This window comes from Oryzias latipes, chromosome 23, assembly GCF_002234675.1.
Source record: "Oryzias latipes chromosome 23, ASM223467v1".
Classification (NCBI taxonomy): Eukaryota; Metazoa; Chordata; class Actinopteri; order Beloniformes; family Adrianichthyidae; genus Oryzias; species Oryzias latipes.
In genome coordinates this window covers 24260469-24288004 of record NC_019881.2, presented here as the reverse complement: position 1 = coordinate 24288004, position 27536 = coordinate 24260469, and the positions used below count along the sequence as shown (strand labels likewise).

Below are 27536 nucleotides of genomic sequence, written 5' to 3'. Positions count from 1 at the left end.
GTTTTAGGAGTAAAGCGTCTGCCAGAGGACTGAATTTGTTGGAACTTTATTCAGACTTTTTCAGGAAAGATGTCGGCAGGATCTGAGAGGATGTGAGCCATGAATGGGCTATCTTTTATGTCTTCATCATCACATATGACATGGACGGCATAGTCGCCTGGCTCCGTTGGCCAGTATCGGACATCACACGACCCATCACCTTTGTCGTCACACTCGATCTTAGCCTGAGAAGGACCCTCAATGGAAAAACCTGCACACAGTTCCAACAAGGCAAACAATACTTAGAAAGTTATGCTTCCACATATTTGGGATTGTAGTTTCCCGTCTTCTATCACTGACGGGAAGTCTGATGCTTTTTTTTCTGGACAAAAGTGTTTGTTAGGAGGATTAAGATGGAAAAACTATTTAGACTTGTTTTCTGGTGCAGATCTGGGGCCTCATTTCTAAAGGTTGCGTACGCACAAAAGAAGGCGTACGCCACTCTCTACGCAATAGTTGAGATTTATAAAAAGCAAACTTGAGGGGAAAATGTGCGGTCCTCCAAGCTCTGACCCAGGCGTACGCACAAAAACGGGTGAAATGAGAAACGGCGACGCCGTCGGCAGATGGAAGAAACACATGAAAGTGAAAATGACAATACTGCCTCTCAGAAATAACATGAAGACTTCACAAAGCAAGTCTGACAATTAACAGCTACACCAACACCCGTTTGATCGATCAGCAGTGAAACAAACAAAAAAATCAAACGAAAATTACAACAGAAATTCAAATGAACACTTATTTGCAAAAAGAAAAGTGAAATATGTTCTGCAATATTGGCATGTTGTGCAATTCATCCTCATAAATAATATAGTTAACAGAATAAATACTGTACAAAACTGATATTCTCGTCAGTGTGTCCGTCTGGTGGAGCAGATATAGGTGCAATTAGACAGACAGACGGATGGATAGAGAGAGATGCATTAATTATCCACTGGGGAAAGTTGTTTTCATAGTAAAACATTTCTTCATAAGCTACAGAATTATGGTATTCATGCATATGCCTTTAGTTTGTTTTATTTTTGATAAAACAATGTATGGCGTATGTCTCAACCATTCAGAAAGCAACAAGAAATTACATTTGCTGATCAATTTCCCATTTCCACGTGGATTATTACCGACATCTGTAGCTTGTCAGATGTAATTAAATGGAGGGAAATAAAATGCCCCATAACAATGTGTAATGACGCACAATGGCTGATCTGGCGCTCTTAGAATATGTGGCAAATGGAAGAATTGGGAGTGAACGTATCTTTAGACAAGAAGACTTGCTGGCAAACGAGGACGAGTGGCTTATGAGCCGGTTCTGACTTCCTCCAGCCGTCCTGTTGGACCTCTGCGGGCTTTTGGGGGTGTGTCACCCGGTGCATCTGGCGCGTCGGCGTCCCCCTCCGCCTTAGTCACTACTCCACTTAAGGGATTCCCCAATTCTTGCCGCTTGTCTCTCATCAAGAGGGGTCAGCTCCGGTGCCCCCCCCCGGCAGACACACTCTGGCGATGGAGCGCCAGACGTTTTGTGGCCTTGACTTTGATGTCCGACCATTTCTTTTTTATTTAACAATGGTCCGAGGTTGTGAGGCTACAGCATTTCCGGCGTCTACCACCGTCTGCCGCTCACGTGCCTTTTTGGCATTAGTAATGCCCACACTGTGCCCTCCAAACAACACTTTTCTCTTCTTTTCCACCTCGCCAACGATAACTTCTACTTCACATTGAGTGAAGTTACGTTTTTTTCATTTCCTCTCTGTGTTTGCCATGGTTTCGCAATCAATGAATATTCATTTGTGGGCGTTTCACTGACTATTTATGGGCAGCTATGGGCGTGTCATGAAGCCGCAAAAGCTGCTCTGCATTTAGAATTGGTTGTGATTTATTAAGGGAAAGATGCGTAGGATGTGCGTGCGCACGGTTTTATAAATCTGAATATTTCTGTGCGTACGCACGTCCTATGTTTCATCCGTACGCCACTTCTGACGCAAATCCTACGCAAAGTTTTATAAATGAGTTCCCTCTGTTGTGTCTCTACATCTGACTGCCCCCTCTGACCCACAAAAGCCAGAACCAGAGTCAAAACTTACCCAGAGTTCCCACTTCTGTGCCGATGGCTTCCACCACAAAGTCTGCACTCTTCCCCACCAACCCTGCCTCCAGACCTGGACCCCAGGCCCTAACCTTCTGAGGTCCCGCCTCCTCGCTGACATGGACCTCAAAAGGGCTGGGGGGAAAAAAATAGCACAGCAGCCCTGTTTTTCAAAGGTCATACATAAAGATTAGTTCTAGAAAACGTCAAGGCAGCATCCAAGCCCAACCATTTCAAGTCCTCAGTCACCTCACCTGCGCAATATGCTGTGTCCCCCCCATGTGATGGTTACCAGGTATTTTCCTGTCATGATGGGGTAATAATTGCATTCATAGACACAGTTCTTCATCTCAAAAACCTTCACAGGCTCCTCCAGTCCCCCTGAAAACCAACACATCTGTTTGTAAAGGCCACATTAAAAACATATCCTCATGTAAAATGTAGAACCTGACTTAGTTGTGGAAAATGAAATTTGTATTTGTATTTGTATTTATTTATTTAAGGGACAATGCATACAACAAACAGTGTAGAATACTCTAAAGGTAATGAGACACTGTAAATATGCAGGATTGTAGCCTAGGCTAATTTCCATCCTCTGTCCCGTTCTGACCATGGCCAGCCACCTAGAGACTTAAAATAAAATGAGTAAAACAGAGTAAAAATGTACATATATAGCGTAAAATTGCATTAGAAAAATGACATAAAATTAACATAACTCGGATAACATTTAAAACAGTTTCAAATGCATAGTTCCCCAAAATATACATCAATAAAATCGCCAAAATCAGAACAATACTATGACAACTGTGACCACTTTTTTTCACCCCCCAATGGTTTATTTTTACTTTAGTTAGCAAACAGTTTTCTTACATTGTCCCTAAAATTAGCTATGAGTGCAAGTTTGGTTTTCCAGCAGCCAAGATCTTAATTGTTTTGAGAAAGATGGAAGTGTGGAGAGCTGTCGAATGCTTTCTGGGATTGTGTTCCAGGTTTGAGAGGCTCGAAAGGAGAAAACAGTCTGTCCAAAGCTGCTTTTTCTGGAAGGAATGATGCAGTCGCCTCTTGAACTTGCTCTGGTGCTTCTGTTTTGTCTTTTTTTGACAAAGTCCTGAAGTGGGGGAGGAGCCAGACCATGAAGGATTTTATAGACCAATATGCAATCTGTATGTTGAATCATATTATTGAAGCTCAGTAGATTGTGTTTCTGAAGTATTTTACAATTATGGTGGCTTTTGGGCTTTTTGTCCAAAGTTTTCAGAGCTTGTTTGTGAACAGTTTGTAGAGGTTTCAGAATGGTTCCGCATGCTGATGCCCAGCTGGTCATACAGTAGGTCATTTGTGAAACAATCACTGCATTATAGTACAGCTTAGCAGCTTCCAGAGTTAAGTTGTTTCTTATGTGTCTAAAATTTGTTAAATTGAATTTAATTGAGTTCACAACCTTTTTGATGTGTGATTTGAATGTTAATTGTGTGTCAATTGTTATTCCTAGATATTTATATTCAGAGACATATTGTATAGCTGTTCCATTTATCAATACCGGAGGGGTGTCTTGGTTAGTTGAGCTTTTAGAAAAATACATGCACACGGTTTTAGATACATTGAGAATCAGCTGGGATTTTTGTAGCCACTCTGAGATCTTGTTCATGGCTGATGTGAGTTCTTGAGCTGCTTGGTATCTGTCCCTAGCATGAACATAGATGACAGCATCATCTGCATAAAGCTGGCACTGCACATTAGGTGGGCAGCAGCTAGGGAGGTCATTGATGTAAAGACTGAACAGTAATGGGGATAATGATGAGCCTTGAGGTAACCCTAGTTGATTTTCTCCACATGATGATGTTGCATTATTGACTCTGACCTGTTGTTTCCTGCATGTCAGGTAAGATTCCAGCCAGAGTAGAGTTCTTGGTGAAAGATTAAAATGATGTAATTTTTATATTAAGATATCCCTGTTGACTGTGTCAAAAGCTTTCTTAAGGTCAAGGAACACAGCTCCCACAACTCCTCCTCTGTCAATCTTTAGTTTTAAGTTTTCGAGAAGAAAACAGACCGCTGTTTCCGTAGAGTGATGCTTTCTAAATCCAAATTGCATTTGATGGAGGTTATAAAAACTATAGTTAAGATGTCCTACAAGTTGTTCTGCTACACACTTTTCCAGCACTTTAGACACGACTGGCAAGATGCTTATTGGTCTGTAATTGGTTATTTCTGTTGGATCTCCAAATTTAAGGATTGGTGTGATCACTGATGTTTTTGGTCTGGAAAAGTACTTGTGTTTATTGATTTGTTGATTATGGTGGTAATAGGACATACCAGTGACTCTTTGTGAGTTCTTATAATTAATGTGCTCAGGCCAAATGCATCTTCAGCTTTAGAATTTTTGAAACCACCAAGTATTTTTCCAATTTGTTCTTGTGATACTGGACTTAGACTAAACGTTGATTCTATTACTGAAGCAGGCATTACAACAGGCTGGATTGTAACAGGAGACAATGTCTGTGTCAAGTTTATGGCCGAGGTCACAAAATATCTGTTGAAGGCATCTGGAATATCTAAAGCAGGGGTCGGGAACCTATGGCTCGCGAGCCATATATGGCTCTTTTGATGGTCACATGTGGCTCGCAGACAAATCTTTAATTTTACTTTTTTTCATTAGACCAGTCCTTTTCGGGCGCGATGCGATGCCAGAGGCGCGCAGTAGTAGCGGTGCTTGGAGAAAAAACTATCAGTTTACTATTATCTATTATTTCACAGAGTTTGTACCACCCGGAAACCTGTGAATTGCCGTGCCTAAAACTGCGCGCTCTCGTCTCTGAGAAAGAGCGCGCAGTTGCGGGGATGGGAGTGTGAGGAAGAAAGCAGAGGGTGAGGGAGGGGTTGTGGGGACAGCAGGTGAATCGCGCAGGGATTGTAAAAACGTAAAACCCCGCTGCCCGTCACTCACTGCAGCGTGTGAGTGTGTGTCTGGCTCCGCGTCTGCATGTGAGCAGTCTGTCTCACATCTACAGAACATTCAGACCTACGATCACATTTAAAGTCTCAATGCCTGCATGAAGCAGAAACTCACCACGGATCAACCAGACTAGACCATCAACAAAACTACCACGAGAAATACTCATCATTTATTAGCAACAGCATAACAATGTTATTAAAAAGGATCCACAGACTTATTGTACTTTAAAAATGTTGAAATTACATCAAATGCACACATTCATTTGTATATTTAGTTTTAAACAAATTGTCGCGGACTGAGTTTAACTTGGCTGTCGGGCCGCGTTAAAAATTCTGGGGTTCATTGAAGGCATCAAGCAGAGATCTGATTGGCTCTCAGTTCTGTCGCTCAGCCTGTTGTTAGGTAATTTGGACCAATGGGGTTCAGCTATGGGCCGAATAAGGAAAATGGGAGGGCTGGAGCGGGAGGGGGGGGGTATAAAGTTGGGAGAAGCGCTCTCTCTCGTCTCGGCAGGAGAGATTCAGGAGTTGATGAATTAATTGTACGGCGTTTGTTGTGGTCTACAGTAACCAGAATAAAGAACTTTAAAAGAGGTTAAGTCTCCGTGCCTCAGTGTGGGAAAGAGACACAACATTATTGTATGGCTCTTTCGAAATTACATTTAAAAATATTTGGCGTTTATGGCTCTCTCGGCCAAAAAGGTTCCCGACCCCTGATCTAAAGGGTCATTGGATGGACCCTTCTTTAATTTTATTTCACTAATGTTACGTGTTGCAGTAAAGCATCCTGCCAGTTTATGAATGTGTGTCCAGACTTCTTTTGCATTACCTTTTGAGTTAATTATAGCATTGATGAAGAAATTAGCTTTAGCATGTCTGATTTCTGCAGTAACTTTATTCCCTAGTGAGGTAAATAGCAATCTATTGGTGGTTGATTTAGTTTTCATGAACATTTTAAGTGCTTTATCTCTCTGTTTCATCAGTTTCCAGATTTTGTCATTCAGCCAAGGCAGATGCCCTTTTTGGTGCCTTGCTTTTACCTCTTTTTTATATTGAAGCAATATATCCTGAAGTATTTTGGTAAATGTTTTACAGTTTTCATTCACTTGATCATGCAAAAGATGTTCTGACCAATTCACTCCTTTCAAAGTTGTCTCTAAGTTCTTAGTTTCACTTTGTGGTATTTTTACCTGCTTCACTGGTTTATTAAGGGGGCACAAGGACCTATGTTTGGGTAGTTTCCTTGAAAAAAGAATTAAGTTATGATCTGATAGACCGGTGACTAAATTGTAAGTTTTATAAATTCTTTCTTGTCTATTAGAGAACACTAGGTCTATACATGTTTCCGTTGATTTAGTTATTCTTGTTGGTCCTTGTATTAGTTGTACAAGATCATGTCTGTTTACAACTGATTCCAGTTTCTTGCGGCTTGTTTTATCCAACCAGTTTACATTGAAGTCACCAAATAGGAGGATTTCCTTTTTCCAATTACACTGCTTTAAAATGTCCTCCAGTTGCTCATAGAATTCATTGGAGGATGATGGAGGCCTATATATTCCAATTAGTATAATGGACATTTGAGGAGAGAGGCTTACATTAAGTCCAATACATTCTAAATGGTTAGGAAATGTATATTGTATTTGACTGCACTTTAGGTGATCCTTTAAATAGAACATTACCCCTCCGCCCCTACCCTCTGTTCTGTCCCTTCTAAAAACCTTATATCCTGGTACAGACAGGGCAGCTAGGGGGGAATTTTTATGTAACCAGGACTCTGTTGAGCAGAGGAAGTCAATATTTGATTCATTCAGAAGATGCTGTATTTGATCACATTTAGGTGTGATACTTCGGATGTTAATATGACCTCCCAGCAGCCCTTTCGGTTTGTCTTTCCTACACCATAAAATTATTGCGTTATTTAACGTCTGGAAAAACTTTTGCTTGGGATGCTTAAATATGACTTCCTTTTTCACTTGATGAAGTGGTTTGACAGTATTAATCAAGGTAGAAATAGGGTTTGTTGACTCATTTGAAACAGGTGTTCCAGACCTAGGTAGAACTGACCTAACAGACCTGAATGGTGCCCATGTTACTGATCCAGCTAGGGCCGACGTCCTGGGCTTGGGTGGGACTGATGTTCCGGGTCCAGGTGTTGTGGACTTGGGTGGAACCAGTGTTCTGGATCCTTGTGAAGCCGGTGTTCTGGATACGTGTGATGCCGGTGTCACAGGTTTGGGTAGAGCCGGTGCTCTGGATCCAGATGAAGCTGGTGTTGTCGGCTTGGGTGGATCAGGTATTCTGGTTCCAGTTGAAGCCAGTGTTCTCGATCCAGATGAAGCCGGTGTCCTGGATCCTGGAGAACCTGGTGCAGCAGTCTTAAGTGGAGAAGGTATTCTGGTTCCTGGTGACTCCGGTGTTGCGGGTTTGGGTACAGCCGGTGGTCTGGTTCCAGTTGAAGCTGGTGTTCTGGATCCAGGTGACGCTGTTGTTCTAGATGTGGGTGGGGCAGGTATTCTGGATCCAGGTGAAGCCGGTGCTGCAGTCTTGCATGGAGCCGGTGTTCTGGTTCCAGGTGAGCCAGGTATTGTTAGCTTGGTTGCAACCAGAGTACTGGGCTTGGGTGTAGCTGGTGTTCCGGATCCAGGGGAAGCCGGTGTTGTAGCCTTGGGTGGGGCCGGGGTTCCGGGCCTGTATGGGGCCGGTCCCCTGGTGTTTGGTGGGGCCAGTATTCCAGACCTAGTTGATGTAGATGTCCCGGACCTGGGTGGAGCCGGTACTCTGAACCTACGTGGAGCTGGCATCCTACTCCTGAGTGAAGCCTGTGTTTTAGGCCTTGGTGGAACCTGTGTTTCGGACCTGGGTGGAACCTCTCTCCTGGCGCTGGATAGCACCAAAGTCCAGGCTTTGGGTGAAACCAGCATTCTGGATTTGGGTGCAGCTGATCCCCTGGTGCTGGGATGAACAGGGGCCTCTGAACCGGACGAGGGTAATCCAGGGGGGCATGGTTTAGATTTTTTTGCTGTCCATGGGGTTAGCATTATTGGTGCATCCTGTGGCTTTCGGAGTGAGCCCGGTGGGGGTGGAGTCACTATTGGTTGGGATGTTTGCCATTTAGTGGGTTTTGCTAAGGTCAACAGTGATGATGTTTCATTTGACTGTTTTACTTTGCCGTGTTGTAGCTCTGGGTGGTGGCTCAGCTCCGTGACTAGCAGTGTTGGTGAGCTAGTTAAAAGGGGGGGTATCCAAGGTGGTGTGACAGTTTGCAATGGAGCTAGCAAAAGAGCTGTGGTATCCAGCCAAGTATTTGCTCCAGCTAACTGCAGGCCTACTTTAGACTCAGCCTGATTAGTAGTATCTATGTGCTCAATGTTTGAAAAAGAGGGGCCTGGGTTAGTCTCAACATCCCCAGGTAGGAGCATAATCATCAACAGGTGTAGAAGTCCCAACCAAGAAGTAGATGGCTTTCCATGTTTACCTTCAGTAGGTGGCCTGGCATAGCCATTCTCCAGAACTCTTGTGAAGAGAATGTGTTGACTCCTTGTAGCTGGAAAAAGGATTTGTTGGCTGTTGTTATCTTGATTTACCTCTTTTCGTAGGTATGTAAGGCCCGTCAGCAGGGAGAAGGCTATGAGTGCAGTTTGAGCAAGTATTGGAGGTAGAGACTGTAGTTTGTTCTTGTATTTAAACCAATTTTTGGGCAGGAAAGCTGGAGCTGACTGACTGTGTGTCTGCATCACGGCGGCCATCTTGCTTGAAGTTAAACAAAATGACATGTTCTCAGACTGATCTGCAGACGGATAATCTGCTTTCTTGTGGCTCATGTCTCCGTTTCCCTCACAGCAGTTCTTTTTTTTTCAAATTTATTTTTTATTGAAAAAGCACAGGATAAATTGTACATTGTTTTGACGTGTTACAATGTTCATGCTTTCTCAGTTTTTTAATTGAAAAACAAAAAAAACAAAATAATAATAAATAAAAAAGGAACATGTGAGGAAGCAGGGAGTTTCAAAACATAAATGATATGACATGATTTCAGATGAAATCTGATCTTACAGGCTTAACATATTCTGTCCATATAGACCAAGTAGCGTAAAAAACATCCAGCCGTATTTGTAAAGAGTGTGAGATTCTTTCCATTATGTAAATTCTTTGTACCACATCAATCCAGTCCTCTGTCGTTGGTTGTTCAGGTTTAAGCCATTTTCTGGTTATTGCTTTCTTACTGGCTGCCAGCAGAATGTAGAGCAGTTTCTTATTTTTGTTGTCTAGGCCATCAATTTTACTCAAAAACAGACTTTCAAAAGACAAGGGGAAAACAATAGAAAACACATTTTGCAGATGTTCATGTATGTCAGACCAATACTTCTTGATAATCACACAGTCCCAAAATATATGGAAGTGATTGGCTCCATTGTTACCACACCTCCAACATTTACTATTTCCTAGGTATTTTTTTTGAGAGGGTGTAGTAAAAAACCTCATTATGCTTTTCCAACAGAATTCACGCCAAATGTTTGATCCTGTTGTGATCCATTGTTTCCGACATATTTGTTCCCAATCCTCCTCTGTGATAGTGAGCCGTCCTTCTCGCTCCCATCTTTCCTTTACATAGTAGGTGTTCTCCCCCTTGTGCGACAAGATACTATTGTATAACTTTGAAATTATTTTCGTAGGGCATATTGCTTTTATTAACGTTTTAAAAGTTTTAAGAAACTTTGGGTCATCTGTGGATATTTTAATTTTTTGATTGAAATAGTGCCGGACCTGTAGATATCTGAAGAAGTCGTCAGAAATTAACCCGTGTTTTTTTTTTAGGGTATCAAATGTTTGAAATGCTCCCTTATGAACAAATGAGTTGAAATCAGTTAGCCCTTTGGCAATCCATAACTTAAATCTACCATCATATTTGTTGGGGGTGAACTCTGAGTCGCACGTACACCATCTGAGAATTTTTGAGTCTTCCATCAAGTTACATTTCTTGACTGTGTCATTCCAGGTTTTAATCATCATACTCAGTAAGGGGTCATCCTGTAAAAGAAGTTCCCCCTGTAACTTGAGATCTGCTAATAAAGCTTTTAATGGTATTTTTTCAAAAGTTTTCAGCTCTAGATCTTTCCACCCTGCAGTGTAAACTGGAGAACACATGCAGATAAGAGGCCTCAGCTGGGCAGCACAGAAATAGTCTTGTAGACAAGGAAGATTTCTGCCACCCTGATCTGTTTTTAATTGTAAGGTTTTATATTTAATTCTGGGTTTTTTCCCTCTCCATATGTATCTTGATAACATCTTATCCCATTCTACAAACTGCTTTTGGGGTATGGGAAATGGTAAACATTGAAATAAATATAACATTCGTGGTAATATATTCATTCTTATTGAGTCAATCCGTGAGTGAAGGTCTAGAAATGGTATTGCATTCCACCTTTGTAGATCTGACTGTAGTTTAGTGTTAAGTGGTCCATAGTTCACTTCAAACATCTTTGTAAAATCTTTGTGCAGAGCAATGCCTAAATATTTAATTGAGTCTGCCTGCCATTCCCATTTGTACTCATCTTTAATATTTTGAGGAGGGCTGTAGTTTAAAGTTAAAACCTGTGTCTTGTTTACATTAATTTTATATCCTGACAGAGTGCCAAAATCTTTAAGGGAGTCCATAATTATTGGTAGAGTTTTTGTAGGTTGAGATATAGTTAATAGTAGATCATCTGCGAATAAGGAAAGCTTTTGTTCCTTTCCTGAAACTTTTACTCCTTTAATGTCTGCTCTTTGCCTGATCCACTGCCCAAGAGGTTCAATGTATAATGCAAATAAAAGGGCAGACATGTTACATCCCTGCCGAGTTCCTCTTTCTAAGGTTATCGTCTCAGTGAAGTCTCCATTGATTTTAATCCTGGCTGTTGGTTTGTTATATAACCCTGAAATTGTCTCAATGATTGATTTGCAAAAGCCAAATTTGCCGAGTACTTTATATAAAAAGGTCCACCTCACCGAGTCAAATGCCTTCTCGGCATCCAGGCTGATCACTAGAGTCTCCTGTTTTTGTTGAACAACTTGATGAATTATGTGTAGTACTTTCCTGATGCTGTCCTGTGTCTGTCTCTGTTTAATGAATCCTGTCTGGTCCTTATGTATCAGCATTGGGAGAATTGTTTCCAATCTCCGTGATATTATAGAAGTGAATAGTTTGTAGTCGATGTTTAAAACACTAACTGGCCGGTAGTTAGCACAATCCAGTCTGTCCTTTCCCTCTTTGGGGATTATTGAGATTATTGCTTTGTTCCAAGACAATGGAGTCGTTTTCTTCTCCATCACCCAGTTAAATGTTTTTAATAAGGTTGGAATTAGATGAGTTTCCATCGTTTTATACCATTCTGGACTAAACCCGTCTGCTCCTGCCATTTTTCCGCTTTTTAGTTTTCTGATCGCAAATTGAATTTCTTCTTCGGTAATTGCTGTAAGCAATTTTTCATTTTGCTCAACTGTTAGAGTTGGCAAATCTAAATCTTTTAAAAATGCATCTATTTGGTCACTATTATTTAGGTTTGTTTCTGAGTAGAGATTTTTATAGTATTCATGAAAACACTGTTGAATTTTCTCCTGGTCCGTCTCAATTTTTTTACTTGAAGGATTTTTTATTTTATAAATTGCTCTCTCTGCTTGTTGTTTTCTCAGTTTATAAGATAGAAGTTTCAAAGATTTGCTGCCTACTTCATAATATTTTTGTTTCATTAAAACAAGTTTTTTCTGTACCGCCAGTGTATTGATGTCGTCAATTTCTTTCTTTAATTTTATAATTTCAGTCTTATTTTTGGTATTTACACTTTGGAAATGCTCCTGTTGAAGTTTTAACAGTTTTTCTTCTAAGCACTTCAGTTTCTGTTGACTAGCTTTTTTCTGGTAGGATGAGATGCTAATTATTTTCCCTCTCAGAACTGCTTTTAGAGCATCCCAGAGAGTTCCTGGTGATACCTCACCATTATCATTATGTATTAAGTATTCTTTAATTTCATAGCTTAATTTATCTTTGATATTTGGATAATTTAAGATGTTATTGTTTAATCTCCAAACAGTGGTTCTTTTCTGTCCAGCCAAGTAGAGACTCACTGTAACTGGATTATGGTCAGAAATTGCACAAATTCCAATATCACTGTTTTTCACTCTTAGTAGGTCATTTTTGAACATAAATATGTAATCTAGACGGGAGTACGCATTATGCGGATGTGAGTAGTGAGTATATTCTCTTTTTGTTGGATTATTTTCCCTCCACACATCAACTATGCCCATTTCCTCCATGAGATGTCTCATCTTTTTCCCAATCTTTCTATAGTCACCTTTGCCATTTGAGGAATCGAGAGAGTTATTTAATACAATATTGAAGTCTCCGCCGCATATCAAGGTTCCTTGACTTTTTGTTGAAATTATTTCAAAAATATGTCTATAAAAAGACCAGTCGCTACCAGGGGGAACGTACACATTTAGTAATGTTATTAGAATACTATTGATTTTTCCTGTTATCATTATATACCTGCCTTCTTTGTCTTTGTATTCTGATACGTGTTGATAATTCACTGCCCCAGCTATCAGGGTGGCCCCCCCTCTCCTCCGCCCTGAGCTATGGGAAGAATAGAAAACGTGTTTAAAGCCCATTTTATTCAACTTTAGATGCTCAGCCTCTGGGAGATGCGTTTCTTGTAAAAAGACTATTTCTGCTTTATCTTGTTTTAGTTTGGATAATGTTTTCCACCTCTTAACTGGATTATGTAAGCCATTGATATTAAGTGTAAGCAGTTTTACGTTTCTGTCATACATAATGTTTCACATTTTAGTATTTTGCACATATATTCCCTGCTCCTCATTTTGAACACTGAACTCTGAACAGAAAGAAAACTTAACAGTTGAACATAACTAAAATCAAATGTAGGTAACTTAAACTTCCAAGGTAGGGGTCTTAGAAATAGACCCTGTTGAGCCTCTAAAGGCAGTGTCCTCCTCACTTTGGTAGGGGGGGCCCTTTTGAGCAGGGCTTTAGGTGTGGGAGGTTGTCCCACCGACAGAACCACGTATAATGTCAGTTACTTATACACCTGATGACCATTACGTCTCAATATTTTTATTTGAATTAAAGGTAAAAGGTAAAAATAAGAAAATAAAAATAAGATCTCCTCAGACAAGTTCTAGTAGATTCTGATTTATCAGAAACGGAAACCAAAGTTACCATTGGGAAACCTTTCCAGGGTATTTATAAAACTCACTCCACCGCTGGGTCAGCACCGGTTCTCCTGAATGCTCTCAGTTTTTCTTTATAACTCGGACCCGGTGGGCCTGGTGCAGTGCGGTCGGTCCCTCTAGTCACCCTGTTCCAGGTGTTCAGCTGCTTGTATCGCTCCAAAACAGATTCCGGTGGTTTGATGACCTCCACAGGAAATCCTCTTTCGCTCATGTCCTCACTTGCTTCTGTCGATGTGTTGTAGATCTTGACTCCATCAGCATACTTCACCTTCAGCCTTGCAGGAAATAGGGTTTGAAACTGGATCTGCTTGTCCTTCAGAATCCTCCGGATAGCTGCATATTCTCTTCTTTTCTTGAGAATGAGTGGAGGGTAGTCATTGTCCAAAGATATCTGTTTACCTTTCCAGGTAAAGCCTTTTTGTTGCCATGCTTTGCGGAGTATTTGCTCTTTGGTTTTGAAGCTTAAAAACTTCACCAGAATAGAGCGTGGTGAGGCTCCGTTAGGGGGGGGCGGCCCTAGTGAGCGATGGGCTCGTTCGATGTTTATATTCTCCGCGCCCTCTAGCTTCAAACCTTCACGAAGTAAAGTTTCCACAAAAGCACTCATTGAGGGGGAATCTCGCTCAGATGTTTCTGGCACACCATAAATCCGGATGTTTTCTCTCCTTTCGCGGCTTTCCAGGTCCGTTAGCTTGTCTGTTAGCTTCACGTGTACCTGCATTAGCTCCACCATAACGTCTTCCATTGTTTGGATTCGCTCCTCTGCTTTTTCAATCCTCCCCTCAGCTTCTTCCATTCGGTTATTCACTTTAGCGATGTCTTCTTTAATACTTTCCAATTTTTCGTTGTTTTCTTGGCGAAACGCTCTAAGCTCTTGCAGCAGTATATTGTATTCTGCCATTTCGCTTGTGTTAGCAAACGTTAACTTAGGTGGTAAGCCTCCGGTGACTAGCTTTAGCAGCTAACGTTAGCCCGTTTCAAAGTCAGTTTGCTTCCACCAATTCGCTGCAAAACACTGGTCTTTGGTGTTCTCTCTTTGCCCTCGATGTTATATTCAACTTACATAGTTGATTTCGCCGTTCCCGGGGCTTTTTTTGACTGATTTCTCTGGTTCAGTCGGGAGCTCTCCCACTACACAGCCATCCCGGTGATGTACAAACCGGAAGTCCCCTCACAGCAGTTCTAATTTTCTGTTTGTGGTAGAGGCGTCCCAGTCAGAATATTTTGGTATCAATCCGATTCCGAGTCATTTGATATTGATAGCAATATCAATACAGAGTCCGGATCCAATACTTTTCTCAAACATTTAGGAAAATGTAAAAAATTTTACAAACTGATCCAGGTTTGTCCCTACTTTTATTTTATTCACCTTCTTTTATCTTTTAACGTTCACTTCTGTGCAGTAGCTTTCCCAACCAAGTAAAATAGTGCAACTATTATCTAGATAACATTGTTAACTATAAGCTGGTTGTGTGAGAAAGTTTGGAAACTGTACCAGGAAGTCTTTTTGATCAACTATAATCCATGTTTACATGAAAAATTCCTAGAAAATAGAAATATTTTCTCCTAAAAATCATTGTTACAGTACAAAAGTAATAATTATTCATGTGAGACAGTTTGGTTACTATAGTTTTAGGATCTTCAGAACATTTTTGATCAGATGTGATTAATATCACTTTTAAAATAAAAAAACAATGACTTTGACTGAATGTGATGAGTTTTCGTGACTAGCTCATATCAATGTAACTATTTATTAGTTTTGGTTGTTTTTGAGAGATTATCGATTCATTTCGGGCTATTTTTTTAATTACCTTCTCCTGGAGCTTTCACTCTGCAGCACTCACTGCAGTTTCTCTCAGCACCTTTCTCATTACAAAAAAACAAAATTTCGTTGTTTTTTTTCAGTCAAATGTTTTTGTAGGTCCTTGTTTGTGTTAAGACAAAAAGCAAGAGATTGTGTCAGTTATAAACATTTATTAAAACGAGTTTTTGAGCCCCGAAGACTGAATCAATGAATATCTCGATAACTTTGCGTTTTTTGTTAACAGTTGGCGTCCCGCTCAAACTGCTGCCTTATTCCGCTGCACTTTTTTTTTTTTTTTTTTCCGCTTTATGACCGTAAAATGTCTGGATCCGTTCATGATATACAGACTTCTACTAGGACACACAGCTGATCAACAAGATAAAAATAAATATCCGATTCTGATCGGTAGATGGCATCCGATTTCAATCGAGTTTGTGATTTTCAATCACGGCATCCACCATCCTAACCCATCTGATCATCCCTCGTTTGTGTGTTCTTACTTGGTCCATTCACAGACACTTTCAGCTCCCCTTTTCCAGCTCCTTTAGTAAACACTTGGAAATCCGCCACCTCCTTCACCCTCAGGCCTTTCTGCTGCAGACCTCGGCCCGACGCCCGGCAAACGCTTGGATTGCAGGCTGTCAGGATAAGACAACACTTTTGGTCAGACGTAGAACTAAACTTCAGTTCAACAAGTCACTCATGCTGAGCTTTACTCAAATCAGCCCACAGGGTGAAGCTTTGAAAAAACAAAGGGTTTAAAGCCAGAGAATGAGGCTTTTTAACATCCACACACTAGTGTGCGAACTTTGTTCTACGGAAGTTTCTGTTAGTCAGCCAATCACAGCTCAGAGCAGCAGTCGCCTACAAGAAAAGATGAAGATAAAGCAGCAGAGTCCAAAGTTGCAGGTTCTGCTAACACGTTTAGAGAACTAACAGCAGAAGTCAGCAAAGCTCCTTTGACAGTTAGCTACAGAAGTAAACATACTGATAAGAATTATGTGGAGGAAAATGGTTAGTGCACGTTAACAGTTTCATAATGAGAGCTTCTGTAAATAAGAGGATGAGACAAAGACTAATAATTCTGCCTTTCTTGAGAAACATCAGAATCTTTTAAATGGTTTGTCTTCAAGCATCTGTTGGATAAGTTAGTGTCCAATCTTGCAGAGAACAACTGTTCTGCTTGTTTCCAGAAAACTTTATTCTACTTGCTGTTGATGCATCAGTTGTGCTCAGTTCATCAGAAGCTGGACTCACCTGATGCAGCTCATCAGCAATGACTGGAAAACAAGCCAGACTGAGTTACAGAGTGAAACCAAGACGGAGGATGAGAGGAAAACTGTGATTTAAATGTTGGACCTCCTGCCAGTGTTTGGGACACATGGGAGGACAGAGGAACTCAGACATTTGCTGCTGGGGACCAGCCAGTCATGTTTGTAGTCTTCAGTGGACCTACAATTCAATCTTCATGGTTGCAATTCTCAGAAAGGTCTCATGGTGTCACTGCAGCTCAGGATCATCACATCAGGCTCTGAGCTACCACAATGACAAGTTTACTCAGGGTTAAAAACAGCTGCTGTGCTGCTAGAGCAGCTGAAAGCTGGCAGATTAGTTCCGAGACCTAAAGAATAAATTATGGAGGAAGAATTTGTCAAACATTTCACAATGGAACCAAGTAAAATGGCAAAAAATAGCTGTAAATGTTTAGTTTTGGCCAAGGTGAGTAAAAGAAGATCATCCAAAGATATGGTTAGCCACATTCCCTCTGCTGCTGGAGAAGAAGACACCGCTCAGGACAAACCATGCAGCACATGCTGTAGGCCCCTCCCACAACAACTCCGGTGGGGCGGGTCAGGGGTTTAACTGGAGCCAGGAGAAACAGACAGAAGAGGCAAACCTCAGTCAGCCCCCTACCCCCTGGCCTGTACTAACTTTGCTGTCTGGGTTTAGGAGGTGTTGGAGGGGGGACTCTCCTTATCTTGTCTGAGGGTGGGGTGGATATGGGATGGGGTATAATCTGCACTGGAGACTGTGGAGTTGGGGTACTCTGTGAAACTGAAGAATAGGCAAGAGTCATGAAACATGAGAAGACCAGCTAAAAGAGCATGGGGGGAGGGGGGTCAGTGATGTCATACAAGAGAAAAGTGGAAACAGTTGCAGTCAGACTTAAACTAAATCCAAAAATTTATTTATGCAGGGGGTGGGCAACTCTGATGTTTTCCAGCTCTCACTGCCCCGATCACAGCTGATCACCTGATTCAGGTGTGTCCAGCCATTCACACCCTGTTAGAGCAGAAAATGCTGGAATACAAGCAGGAATGAAACCCTTGTTCCCCACTCCTGGTTCATACCAACAACTGAGGATACGACAGAAAAATTCAGTTCCAGAGAAATTACAAAGCTGAAATAAATCAAACTTTGAAGTTTCTTCATTAATGCTGAATTAGCTGGACACTGGTAAACAATGTACAGTCGTGGCCAAAGGTTTTGAGAATGACATAAATATTGGAAATTGGAAAAGTTACTGCTTAAGTTTTTATGATAGCAATCTGCATAAACTCCAGAATTTTATGAAGAGCGATCAGATGAATTGCATAGTCCTTCTTTGCCATGAAAATTTTGTAAAAAAAACTTGCACTGCATGTCATTGCTGTCATTAAAAGGACTTGCTGAGATAATTTGAGTCATCGTCTTGGCAACTCAGCTGAGAATGTTGACGAGCACAAGGTCATTCTATCAGACTGGTTGGGTTAGAATGTGAGACTTGACATGTTAAAAGGAGGGTAATGCTTGAAATAATGGTTCTTTCCTTGGTAACCACGGTGACCTGCAAAGAAACACGTGCAGCTATCATTGCGTTATAAAATGACTTAACAGGCGAGGATTTTGTGGCAACTAAGATTGCACTCAAATCAACAATTCATAGGATTATCAAGAACTTCAAAGAAAGCAGTTAAATTCTTGTTAAGAAGACTGTAGGCCGTCCGAGAAAGTCCAGCAAGCCCCAGGAGTGTCTCCTAAAGAGGATGCAGGATCTGAGGTCCACCAGTGCAGAGCTGATCAGGAACGGCAGCAGGCAGGTGTGACGCATCTGCATCACAGTTTTAGAAGATGGCCTGGTGTCAAGAAGGGCAGCAAAGACGCCACTTCTCTCCAAAAAACATCAGTACCAGATTGATCTTCTAAAGTCGGGCCAATGGACTGCTGAGGACTGGTGGAAAGTCAGATTTTCTTTCTGATTGTCTGGGGCATCTGGAAAAAGGCTCGTCCGGAGAAGAAAAGGTGAGCGCCACCATCAGTCCTGTATCACGCCAACAGTAAAGCATCCTGAGACCATTCATGTGTGGGGTTGCTTCCCATTCAAGGGAGGGGGTTCACTCACTATTTAGCCCAAAAACACAACCATGAATACAGAATGGTACCAAACATCAACAGCAACTTCTTCCAACAATCCAACAGTTTGGTGACCAACAATGCCTTTTTCCAGCACCATGGAGCTCCGGGCCATAGGGCTAAAGTGAGGACTAAGTGGCTCGGGGACCAAAACGTTGACATTTTGGGTCCATGGTCTGGAAACTCGCGGGATCTTTATCCCAATCAGAACTTGTGGTCAATCCTCCAGAGGCAGGTGGACAAACAAAAAACACTAACTCTGACAAATATCAAGAAGTGATTCTGAAAGAATGGGTTGCTATCAGTCAGGATTTGGCCCAGTAGTTGATTGACAGCACGTCCAGTCGAACTGCAGAGATCCTGAAAAAGAAGGGCCAACACTGCAAACACTGACTCTTTGCATAAATGTCATGCAATTGTCGACAAAAGCCTTTGAAACGTATGAAGTGCTTGGAATTATATCTCAGTACATCACAGAAACAACTGGAACAAAGATCTAAAAGCAATTACGCAGCAAACTTTGAAAACTAATATTTGTGTCATTCTCAAAACTTTTGGCGATGACTGTATACGTCTATAGCGCTTTACTACCTTCCTTGAAGGCCCAAAGCACTTCACAGTCACAGTCCCATTCACCCATAAACATATTCACACATTGACGGCAGCTCCAGCTGCCAAACACTGACGCCAACCGAGAACCACCAAGAGTAATCTGGGGTTTAGTGTCTTGCCCAAGGACACTTCGACACATGGGAAGGCAAAGCGGGAACTAAATCTGCAATCTTCCTATCAGAGGTCGACCACGCGACCTCTGCACGACAGCCGGCTCATAGTTTGAGTGCACTGTAGTGAGCATAGATTGGACTCTCATCATCCCCACAAATGTTTTATCCAAATAACCCCCTTACCAAAAACACACTGTTCGTCCTGAGCTTTGACTTGACTAAAAACAAATAGTATTTGTAGTCAATTGTAAGCCAAATTCGCTCTTATCTAGTGGTAAAATGAAGGTACATTAGTCCATTTTATGTTTTACTTTAGCAGCACAGAAGTCATGGAAAAGTGCAGTTCAGTCCTTTGTGAAAAGATTACTTGGAATAATAATAATAATAATAATAATAATAATAATAATAATAATAAGCTTTCTGATGTATTACAGATCCAAAGTAATATGCAGAACATTGATGATAGACATGTGTAAAGATTACAATGACCCAATGAAACACCCAGTGTTGTTTGTTTGTGTGAAAAAGGAAATCTAAATAAACATACTGATGTCATGTGTCCGGAGTGGCAACATTAACTATGTAAAACCCACCGCCAGAGATGTGGACAGTGAAAGGACTTCTGGGAATTTGCTGTCCAGCAAACGTCACATAAACGACATGAGGCCCCTCCAGAATGGGGACATAAGTGCACCGGAAAATACTGTCGCCTCTGTTCTCCAGGACAATCTCTACTGTGTCTCTCCGGCCAGTCGAGTCCACAATGATGACGCCAACATCACCAGTCCCCGCCCCTGGAGAACAAATCAAGGACAAGAAGACAAGAAACACTGGAGGTGGCTCTCTTTAAAGGCCACTGAAAGGAGGAGGAGGTCGATACAATCGTTCTTCCCCCCAGAGGAAAAACTTGGAACCATACATGAAGGTTTAATGCGCTCCAATATAAACAACATTAGATCATCAAGAGACCGGATTCAACAGATTTTCTGTGTGCCGGTGTGTGAGATGCTCAATCATTGTGAGCATGGCCATGACCACAGCAGAAACTGAAAGCTGCTTCTACACCCCAAAGTAATTCTAACTTTTCCCCAAAACACCCCAGCAGAGGCAGAAAACTGGGTTTACACCGTTAATGGGGAAGAGGTGGCTGACTAAGGAAATGCTAACCAGACTCATGGAAGCATTTGCAGCCTGGAAGAACTGAGAGCAGCATTTCTTTCTACACAGTAATCAGACTGTAGTTTTAGTCACCTAAATGAAAAACATAAATTCTACTCAAACTCTCATCTGGAAAACATTTACACTTTAACAGTTACTAAATTTTTTTAAAACTGTGAGTTTAAAGGTTTTTCATGCACTTTAAGGAATGTGCGATTTGGAGTTGGACTGGTTCTATCAACAGGTGTCTTTTCTACAGATGCTTAGTTCAAATAGGTGTCTTCTGTTCAGGTGGCAGGATGATTAGGAGAGTCTGTGTGAATGCTGCAAATTTCCACAATGAAAGAGCCAGACTTGAATGGGGAGAGTGTGACATTCATCTGTGCAACACAAAAACAGCTACAGGTTTACTGCAACAGACTGAAGTGATGCTCACTTTTGCACTGAAGCGACAATTCCAATGGGTTTTGTGTTGATAATGTGCTTTTTAGTTTATGGTAATGGTTTATTGGTTCTATCAAAGTGGAAAAGAACTGGAAATACCTGTGTCGCATAAATAAAAGTCTCTCCATGCTGGAGATAGAATAGTTGTTTTCAGGTTTTTTCATGGATGCCTGCTGTACAGATAAGCAAGAGACCTAAAATTGTATCATTTTATGTTCAATGGTAAAATTTACAATCTCAACTTAATTTAGCATCTATATGAACACAAAAACATTATTGAAATTTCTTTCAGAATTGGAAATAAATTCAGGCATTAAGCCGTTGAACTCTCAAACTAATAAAATCAGAAAGGGATCAAATACTTAAATCCTCCACTGTGTGTTCAGACTCAAACTGTGCCTTTTTCGATAGTTTTAAAAAACAGACTGCAACAAGAATCAAGGAAGTACGATCAGACCTGGCTTAAACCAAAAAAACTCGAATCTTTGAGATCCAACCTGAGAATTGAAAGTTTCTAAAAGATGTGATCAATCACCTGCGGTGCATATGTCAAAGTATGTTGGTTTGTTTGCCACATTCCCTGTGGGTTGCAATCCCGACCCTCTGGCATGAACCCTGCTTGGATCACCCATAGCCTTTGCTATGTCCACCATGAAGGGGCTCCCATCAATGTCCTGTCCAGCAAACAGCACCTTCACCTGGGAAGAAGAAAAGCAGGGACACATTTTGGAACCCTGTTTGATTCAACACTATGTTTTCATCATACTTTAGATTCTTTGTACCAAGTCCTTTATTTACACTAAAGTTCATACCTTAAATTCCCAAGCATTAAACCTTCTACCCCCTAACTGAAAGTTCTTTAATGGGTGTGCACTAAATAACAACAGGTCATTCTAGTTTCTGCAAAACAAACTGAGATTGAATAAGCTCTACTGAAGATCTTTTCTTACCTTATGTAGCCCCTCTACTTTGGGCAGATAGACCACAGAGTAGGTACGATTCTTGTCATTGTTTGGGATCACTCGAGCCTGATGGAGGCAAGGGTTAATCAAAGGCATGTATTTTCTTGCCAATCGTTCCCCCTCCCCCGATTACCTACAAATATTTAGAGTGTGAATTCAAACCTCTTCTGTGTGTCCCTCAGGATCCTCTACATAAACCAGAACCTCCCCGAGTCCAGCCTCTACGGTGTCCACCAAGAACTTAGCCACTTTTAGAACCATGTTTCCACAAGGCTCAATCCCTGAAAGTAAAACCACTGACATTTTATTCAGGTGTGCTGACAAAAAGAAAAGAACAAACAGAACCACAGAAATGCAGCAATGAAAAACAAAGAAAATAAAGCAAATGAGAACATCAGACATGCTTAGAAAAAACAACAGACACTAAAACCAGATAGTCACGGTTTTCCAGCCCAAAACTAATCTAAAAACGGCGAGACCCTACATAAAAACATCCAAAAAGTTAATTGAACTAAAAACCACTGGCCCCAAACCCACCCAAACTACATTCACCTGCACAAAGCACTCTTTGCCTGCAAATGCTGAATCAAAACTGTCCAAATGAGCGGGAAACTGCCAAATCTGGCAACTCATTATCTGATAGTGATAATGGAAATCCTTGAGAAGAGTAGGACCTGGGGTGAAAAATGTCAGAACCGACCCCCAGGGCAAAAACGTCTTTTGGTTGGACAACATACGAGACCTGAATGTGTAAATAGAATCACCCCATCAATGAACCAGGCCAAACCGAACTACAGCCAAGATCCATGGGGTTTCTCCTTTTTGACCAGGGTGAGGGGATGGTAAACTTCTGGAATTCTGGATTGCAGTCCGCAAGTTTTTTATTTATTCAGGGTACTGGCGTCACTATATTGGACAAAAATTTCTATGACAGCTACTGTAACCAATTATGAGTAGGCTTGTTCGAAGTCCAAACCTTTTCCACTGATAGTTGCTTAGGATAATCTGTCAATCAATCTTTTGAGGTGGAGCCAGCAGGAAACCTATAGAATAATAAACTCTATAGAACCAACAAACACTATAGAACCATACAAACTATAGAACCATAGACACCATAGAACCATGGACTTTATATCCATAGACTCTCCAGAACCATAGACATTTTAGAACGATAAACTCTATAGACCCAGAAACTCTATAGAACCATACAAACTATAGAACCATCGATATCATAGAACCATAGACACCATAAAACTATAGAACCAAAGACACCATAGAACCATAAACCCAAAGACACCACAGAACAATAGACTCTGTAGAACTATAGACACCATAGAACCATAGACACCATAAAACCATAGACTCTATAGAACCAAATACCTAAAGACACCACAGAACCATAGACAACATAGAACCATAGAACCAAAGACACAACAGGGGGGGGGCTTCCGGTTCCGGGTTATACAGCAGGACGCGTGGCGTGCCTCTCTGTGAATACAACTATCTTCAAATTACTTAAAAAGTTGATTTTTCTCCAAAAAAGAGAGCTGACCATGCCCCCGAAGAAACCCCAGGAATATGAAGATCTCAAAAAGTCTCTTGACATTATTCAAGAAACGCTGAAAAGTTTTATGGATCAAGTGTCGGCTAAGCTAACACCACCCTGGGAGATGTTGGAAGAGTTCCGAAGATTTCTGGCTCAAACCGAGCAGCGAGAAAACCGGGTCGAGATTCTGGAAAAAAGACTGGACGATGTGGAGCAGCAAGTAAGGATGAATAATGTCATTCTCACAGGAGTACCAATCAAGCCTCGAGCGAAGCTGAATGCAGCTGGAGCTAGCACTGCTAATGCTAGCGCTAGCGTAGCTAGCAGTTCTAATACGGAGATTGGTGCAGCGACGCTGGAACAGCAAATACATTCATTTCTCACATCTAAAGGGATTTCCCTGGATCTCAATACCATCGAGACCTGCCACCTGCTCCCCAGGAGAAAGGAGACGGATAAACCAGCGATCCTCATCAGGTTTGTGAATCACAAACACAAGCTAGCTCTGATGAATCAACGCAAAAATCTCAGAGGATCTGCTGTTTATCTGAACGACCATCTGACCAGAAGGAATGCTGAAATCTCAAAACATGCACGGCTTCTCAGGAAGCGTAAACAGATTGAGAACACTTGGGTTAAAGGCTGCAGGATTTACGTCAAACCACTCGGTCCAGAGGACCGGGCCAAGGTTCTGGTCGTGAACACTATGAAGGACTTTGAGAAGTGCTTGATTACTGTTGTCTGAAACAACGTGGAGTAATAAATCAAAGAGCCAAATAATTTCAAGAAATATGACACCTGGAATCATCACTTTCTCTGTATGTAGGATAGGATATGGACCTGGATCTAATGTCTGCAGACATAACATGGAAGAAAACTATTAACTGTTTAAACCAAGAAAATCGGCTGTTATCAGTAAAAGAAGAAATGCCAACCTTGGACAATTCGACAGTTTATGGACCCTTTATTTTTCCCCTACAGCATTGCTTTATTATATAAAAAAATAAAAAAATAAATACAAAAAAAAAATATATATAAAAAGAGTAAAACAAATGATTAATCACTTTTGAAAATTGTTAAATTGATTGACTTTTGATATTACTTCACTAGCTCCTAAAATTGATAAATTGATTCAAAAATCTTTCCTAATGTAGCATAACTTTGCACATGTTTTTAACTTTTGATACTTGATTAAATTTTGCTATGAAAATTCCTGAAACAGTGTTGTGTCTATTTTACTGATATAGTATTATGTTTTAATGCATATGAATGACTTTTAAAAGCAACATAATCTGCATATATTTCAGATGCTGCATTTGCCATGTTGATTTCTAAAATAGTTAATTTTGACGTAGTACTTAAGTAATTCATCTTTGGCATCTGCTTTATTGATACCTTATGATTGTTAATTCTCTCTGATAAAACCTAGGAACCGGATATTGATAAATCATGTAATAAAATGGTTATAGTATAACGGGGTGGGATTATATAAGTTCGCTTCCTTCCACTCCCTTTCAAGCAATATTTATTAATTATGTCTAATTATCCTAAGTTTGATTAGTTACTGTATGAATGTATAACTGATGATTATATTGTTTTTGTGTATTATTTCTATTTTGATTGCTTGAAATAAACCATTTAAAAAAAATCAAAAAAACAGAACCATACACTCTATAGAACCATAGACTCTATACAACCATAGACATCACAGAACCATAGACTCCATAGAACCATAGACACCATAGAACCATAGATTATTTAGAACTATGGACACTATAGAACCATAACTTTATAGAACCATAAACAGTATATAACTATAAAAAACTATAGACCCATAGAAACTATAGAACCATGGATATTATAGAACCATAGACTCTATAGAAATTTAGACTCCATAGAACAATGGACACCATAAAACTATAGAACCAAAGACCCCACAAAACCATAGACACTATGGAACCATAGACTCTATAGAACCATAGATTCCATAGAATGATAGAGTTTTTAGAACAATGGACACTATAGAACCATAACTGTATAGAACCATAAACACTATGTAACCATAAAAACTATAGATCCATAAAATCTATGGAACCATGGATATTATAGAATCATAGATATTATAGCACCATAGACACTAAAAAACCATAGACCCCATAGAACCATAGACTCTATAGAACCATAATCAACATAGAACCATGGACTCGATAGAACCAAACACATAAAAAGGAGACCCCTTGAGAACATGTGATGAGGGAGAAATGCGGATAAAAAAAAGAAAATCAGACAATAGAAATAAATGGAACCGTAGTCATGTAAGTACGGCAAAGTGCAGAGGAGCTCAAAAATACTTAGGTCTAAACTGTTAGATATTGAAAAAACTGTAGAACTTACTACACTATAGAACCATACAGGCTATAGAACCATAAACTCTATAAAACCATAGACACCATAGAACCATAAACTCTATAGAACCACAGACTCTATAGAACCAACAAACACTACAGGACCATAAAACCATAGACTCTGTAGAATCATAGACTCTATCGAACCATAAACTCTACAAACCCAGAAACTCTATTGAACCATACAAACTATAGAACCATAAAAACTATAGAACCATAGACTCTATAGAACCAGACTCTATACAACCATAGACAACATAGAACCATAGACTCCATAAACCTATAGACACTATAGAACCATAGACTCTATAGAAATATAGACTCAATAAAACCATAGACGCCATAGAACGATAGATTCTTTCGAACTATGAACACTATAGAACCATAACTGTGTAGAACCATAAAAAACTATAGAACCATACAAACTATAGAACTATAGACTCTATAGAACACCATAGAACCACAGAACCACAGACTCTATCGAACCAAAGACCTAAAGACACCACAGAACTATAGACACCATAGAACCATAGAACCAAAGACACAACAGAAGCATATACTCTATAGGACCATAGAATCATAGAACCACAGACTCCATAGAACCATGAACAACCATCCCAAGTAAAAACAAAGTAGTTCATGTCTCATAACAACGAAACAAGCTGCCTCTAGCCAGTGGCGCCACCAGGGGGTGGCCAGGGGTGGCCACGGCCACCCCTCTCCGACACCTTGCCACCCCAGTAGCCACTATAAGCTGTGGCAGCATCAGTTGTGCGTTTCATCCCAAATGCACAGCCAGCAAGCGGGCAAGTCGCTCTGATCACCTAAACAGGCCCACACCTCCTCCCCTCCCTGCTGCCTTTGAGTGCGCAGACAAGAGGAGCCGCTGGATGCAGAATGAATAAGACGCGTGGTTCACTTCCGCGTTCGAACCCTCAGATCCTCGGTCAGACAAAAGAACCAGTCTCAGTCACTAAAGATGAACTTTCTTTATTACTTTTTCTTTAAGTCAAAAACGGCGACTGACCGCGCGTGTACGCGCTCCACACCCTCACACGCGCTCTCCCCCCTCTCTTCCTGCATTGCGCGAGCACCGGTTTCAGCACGCACACACACGCGTGCGCGCGTGAACGCACGCACACACAATCACACATCCCAAAATGCTACGTTTCTTTTCCTGTTAAATATTTTCCGTGGGTCTTTAACAATCTGTTTACTGTACTTTAGATCTGGATAGATAGATAGATAGATAGATAGATAGATAGATAGATAGATAGATAGATAGATAGATAGATAGATAGATAGATAGATAGATAGATAGATAGATAGATAGATAGATAGATAGATAGATAGATAGATAGATAGATAGATAGATAGATAGATAGATAGATAGATAGATAGATAGATAGATAGATAGATAGATAGATAGATAGATAGATAGATAGATAGATAGATAGATAGATAGATAGATAGATAGATAGATAGATAGATAGATAGATAGATAGATAGATAGATAGATAGATGACTTTATTAATCCCACAATGGGGAAATTCCATTTATCTGTGGCAGCAACACGACATTCAGAAATAATCGGTATAATATAACATCAATAAAGGACATCACAAATGACATTTATATTAAATAATTAAAAATATCACTAAAATTATTGTGAAAAATTATTATCAAAAATTAGATTCTTATTAAATAAAGAAATATATATTAAATATTAAATAAACACAGCTGCAAAGGTGTAAAAAACATGCGGTCTGCAAAACATGTAAACCCAGTGTGCAAAT

General features: G+C 40.5%; 1 protein-coding gene across 5 annotated transcripts in view; it reads right to left on the bottom strand.

Annotated features, from left to right (window-relative positions):
- The window catches only part of LOC101166705 (filamin-C), a 152812-nt gene that overhangs the window by 101104 nt on the left and 24172 nt on the right, over positions 1 to 27536 (bottom strand). For 3 of the 5 annotated variants that reach the window (XM_023952378.1, XM_023952374.1, XM_023952377.1), the window contains 9 exons: positions 21952 to 22070; positions 21778 to 21855; positions 21363 to 21525; positions 19819 to 20019; positions 17040 to 17162; positions 15608 to 15745; positions 2374 to 2500; positions 2118 to 2254; positions 57 to 250 (listed from right to left, as the gene is read on the bottom strand). In XM_023952378.1, coding sequence (XP_023808146.1) covers positions 57 to 250; positions 2118 to 2254; positions 2374 to 2500; positions 15608 to 15745; positions 17040 to 17162; positions 19819 to 20019; positions 21363 to 21525; positions 21778 to 21855; positions 21952 to 22070 — 1280 coding nt within the window. The remainder of the gene's footprint in view (positions 1 to 56; positions 251 to 2117; positions 2255 to 2373; positions 2501 to 15607; positions 15746 to 17039; positions 17163 to 19818; positions 20020 to 21362; positions 21526 to 21777; positions 21856 to 21951; positions 22071 to 27536) is intronic. The other 2 variants (XM_023952375.1, XM_023952376.1) reach the window with 1 other exon arrangement.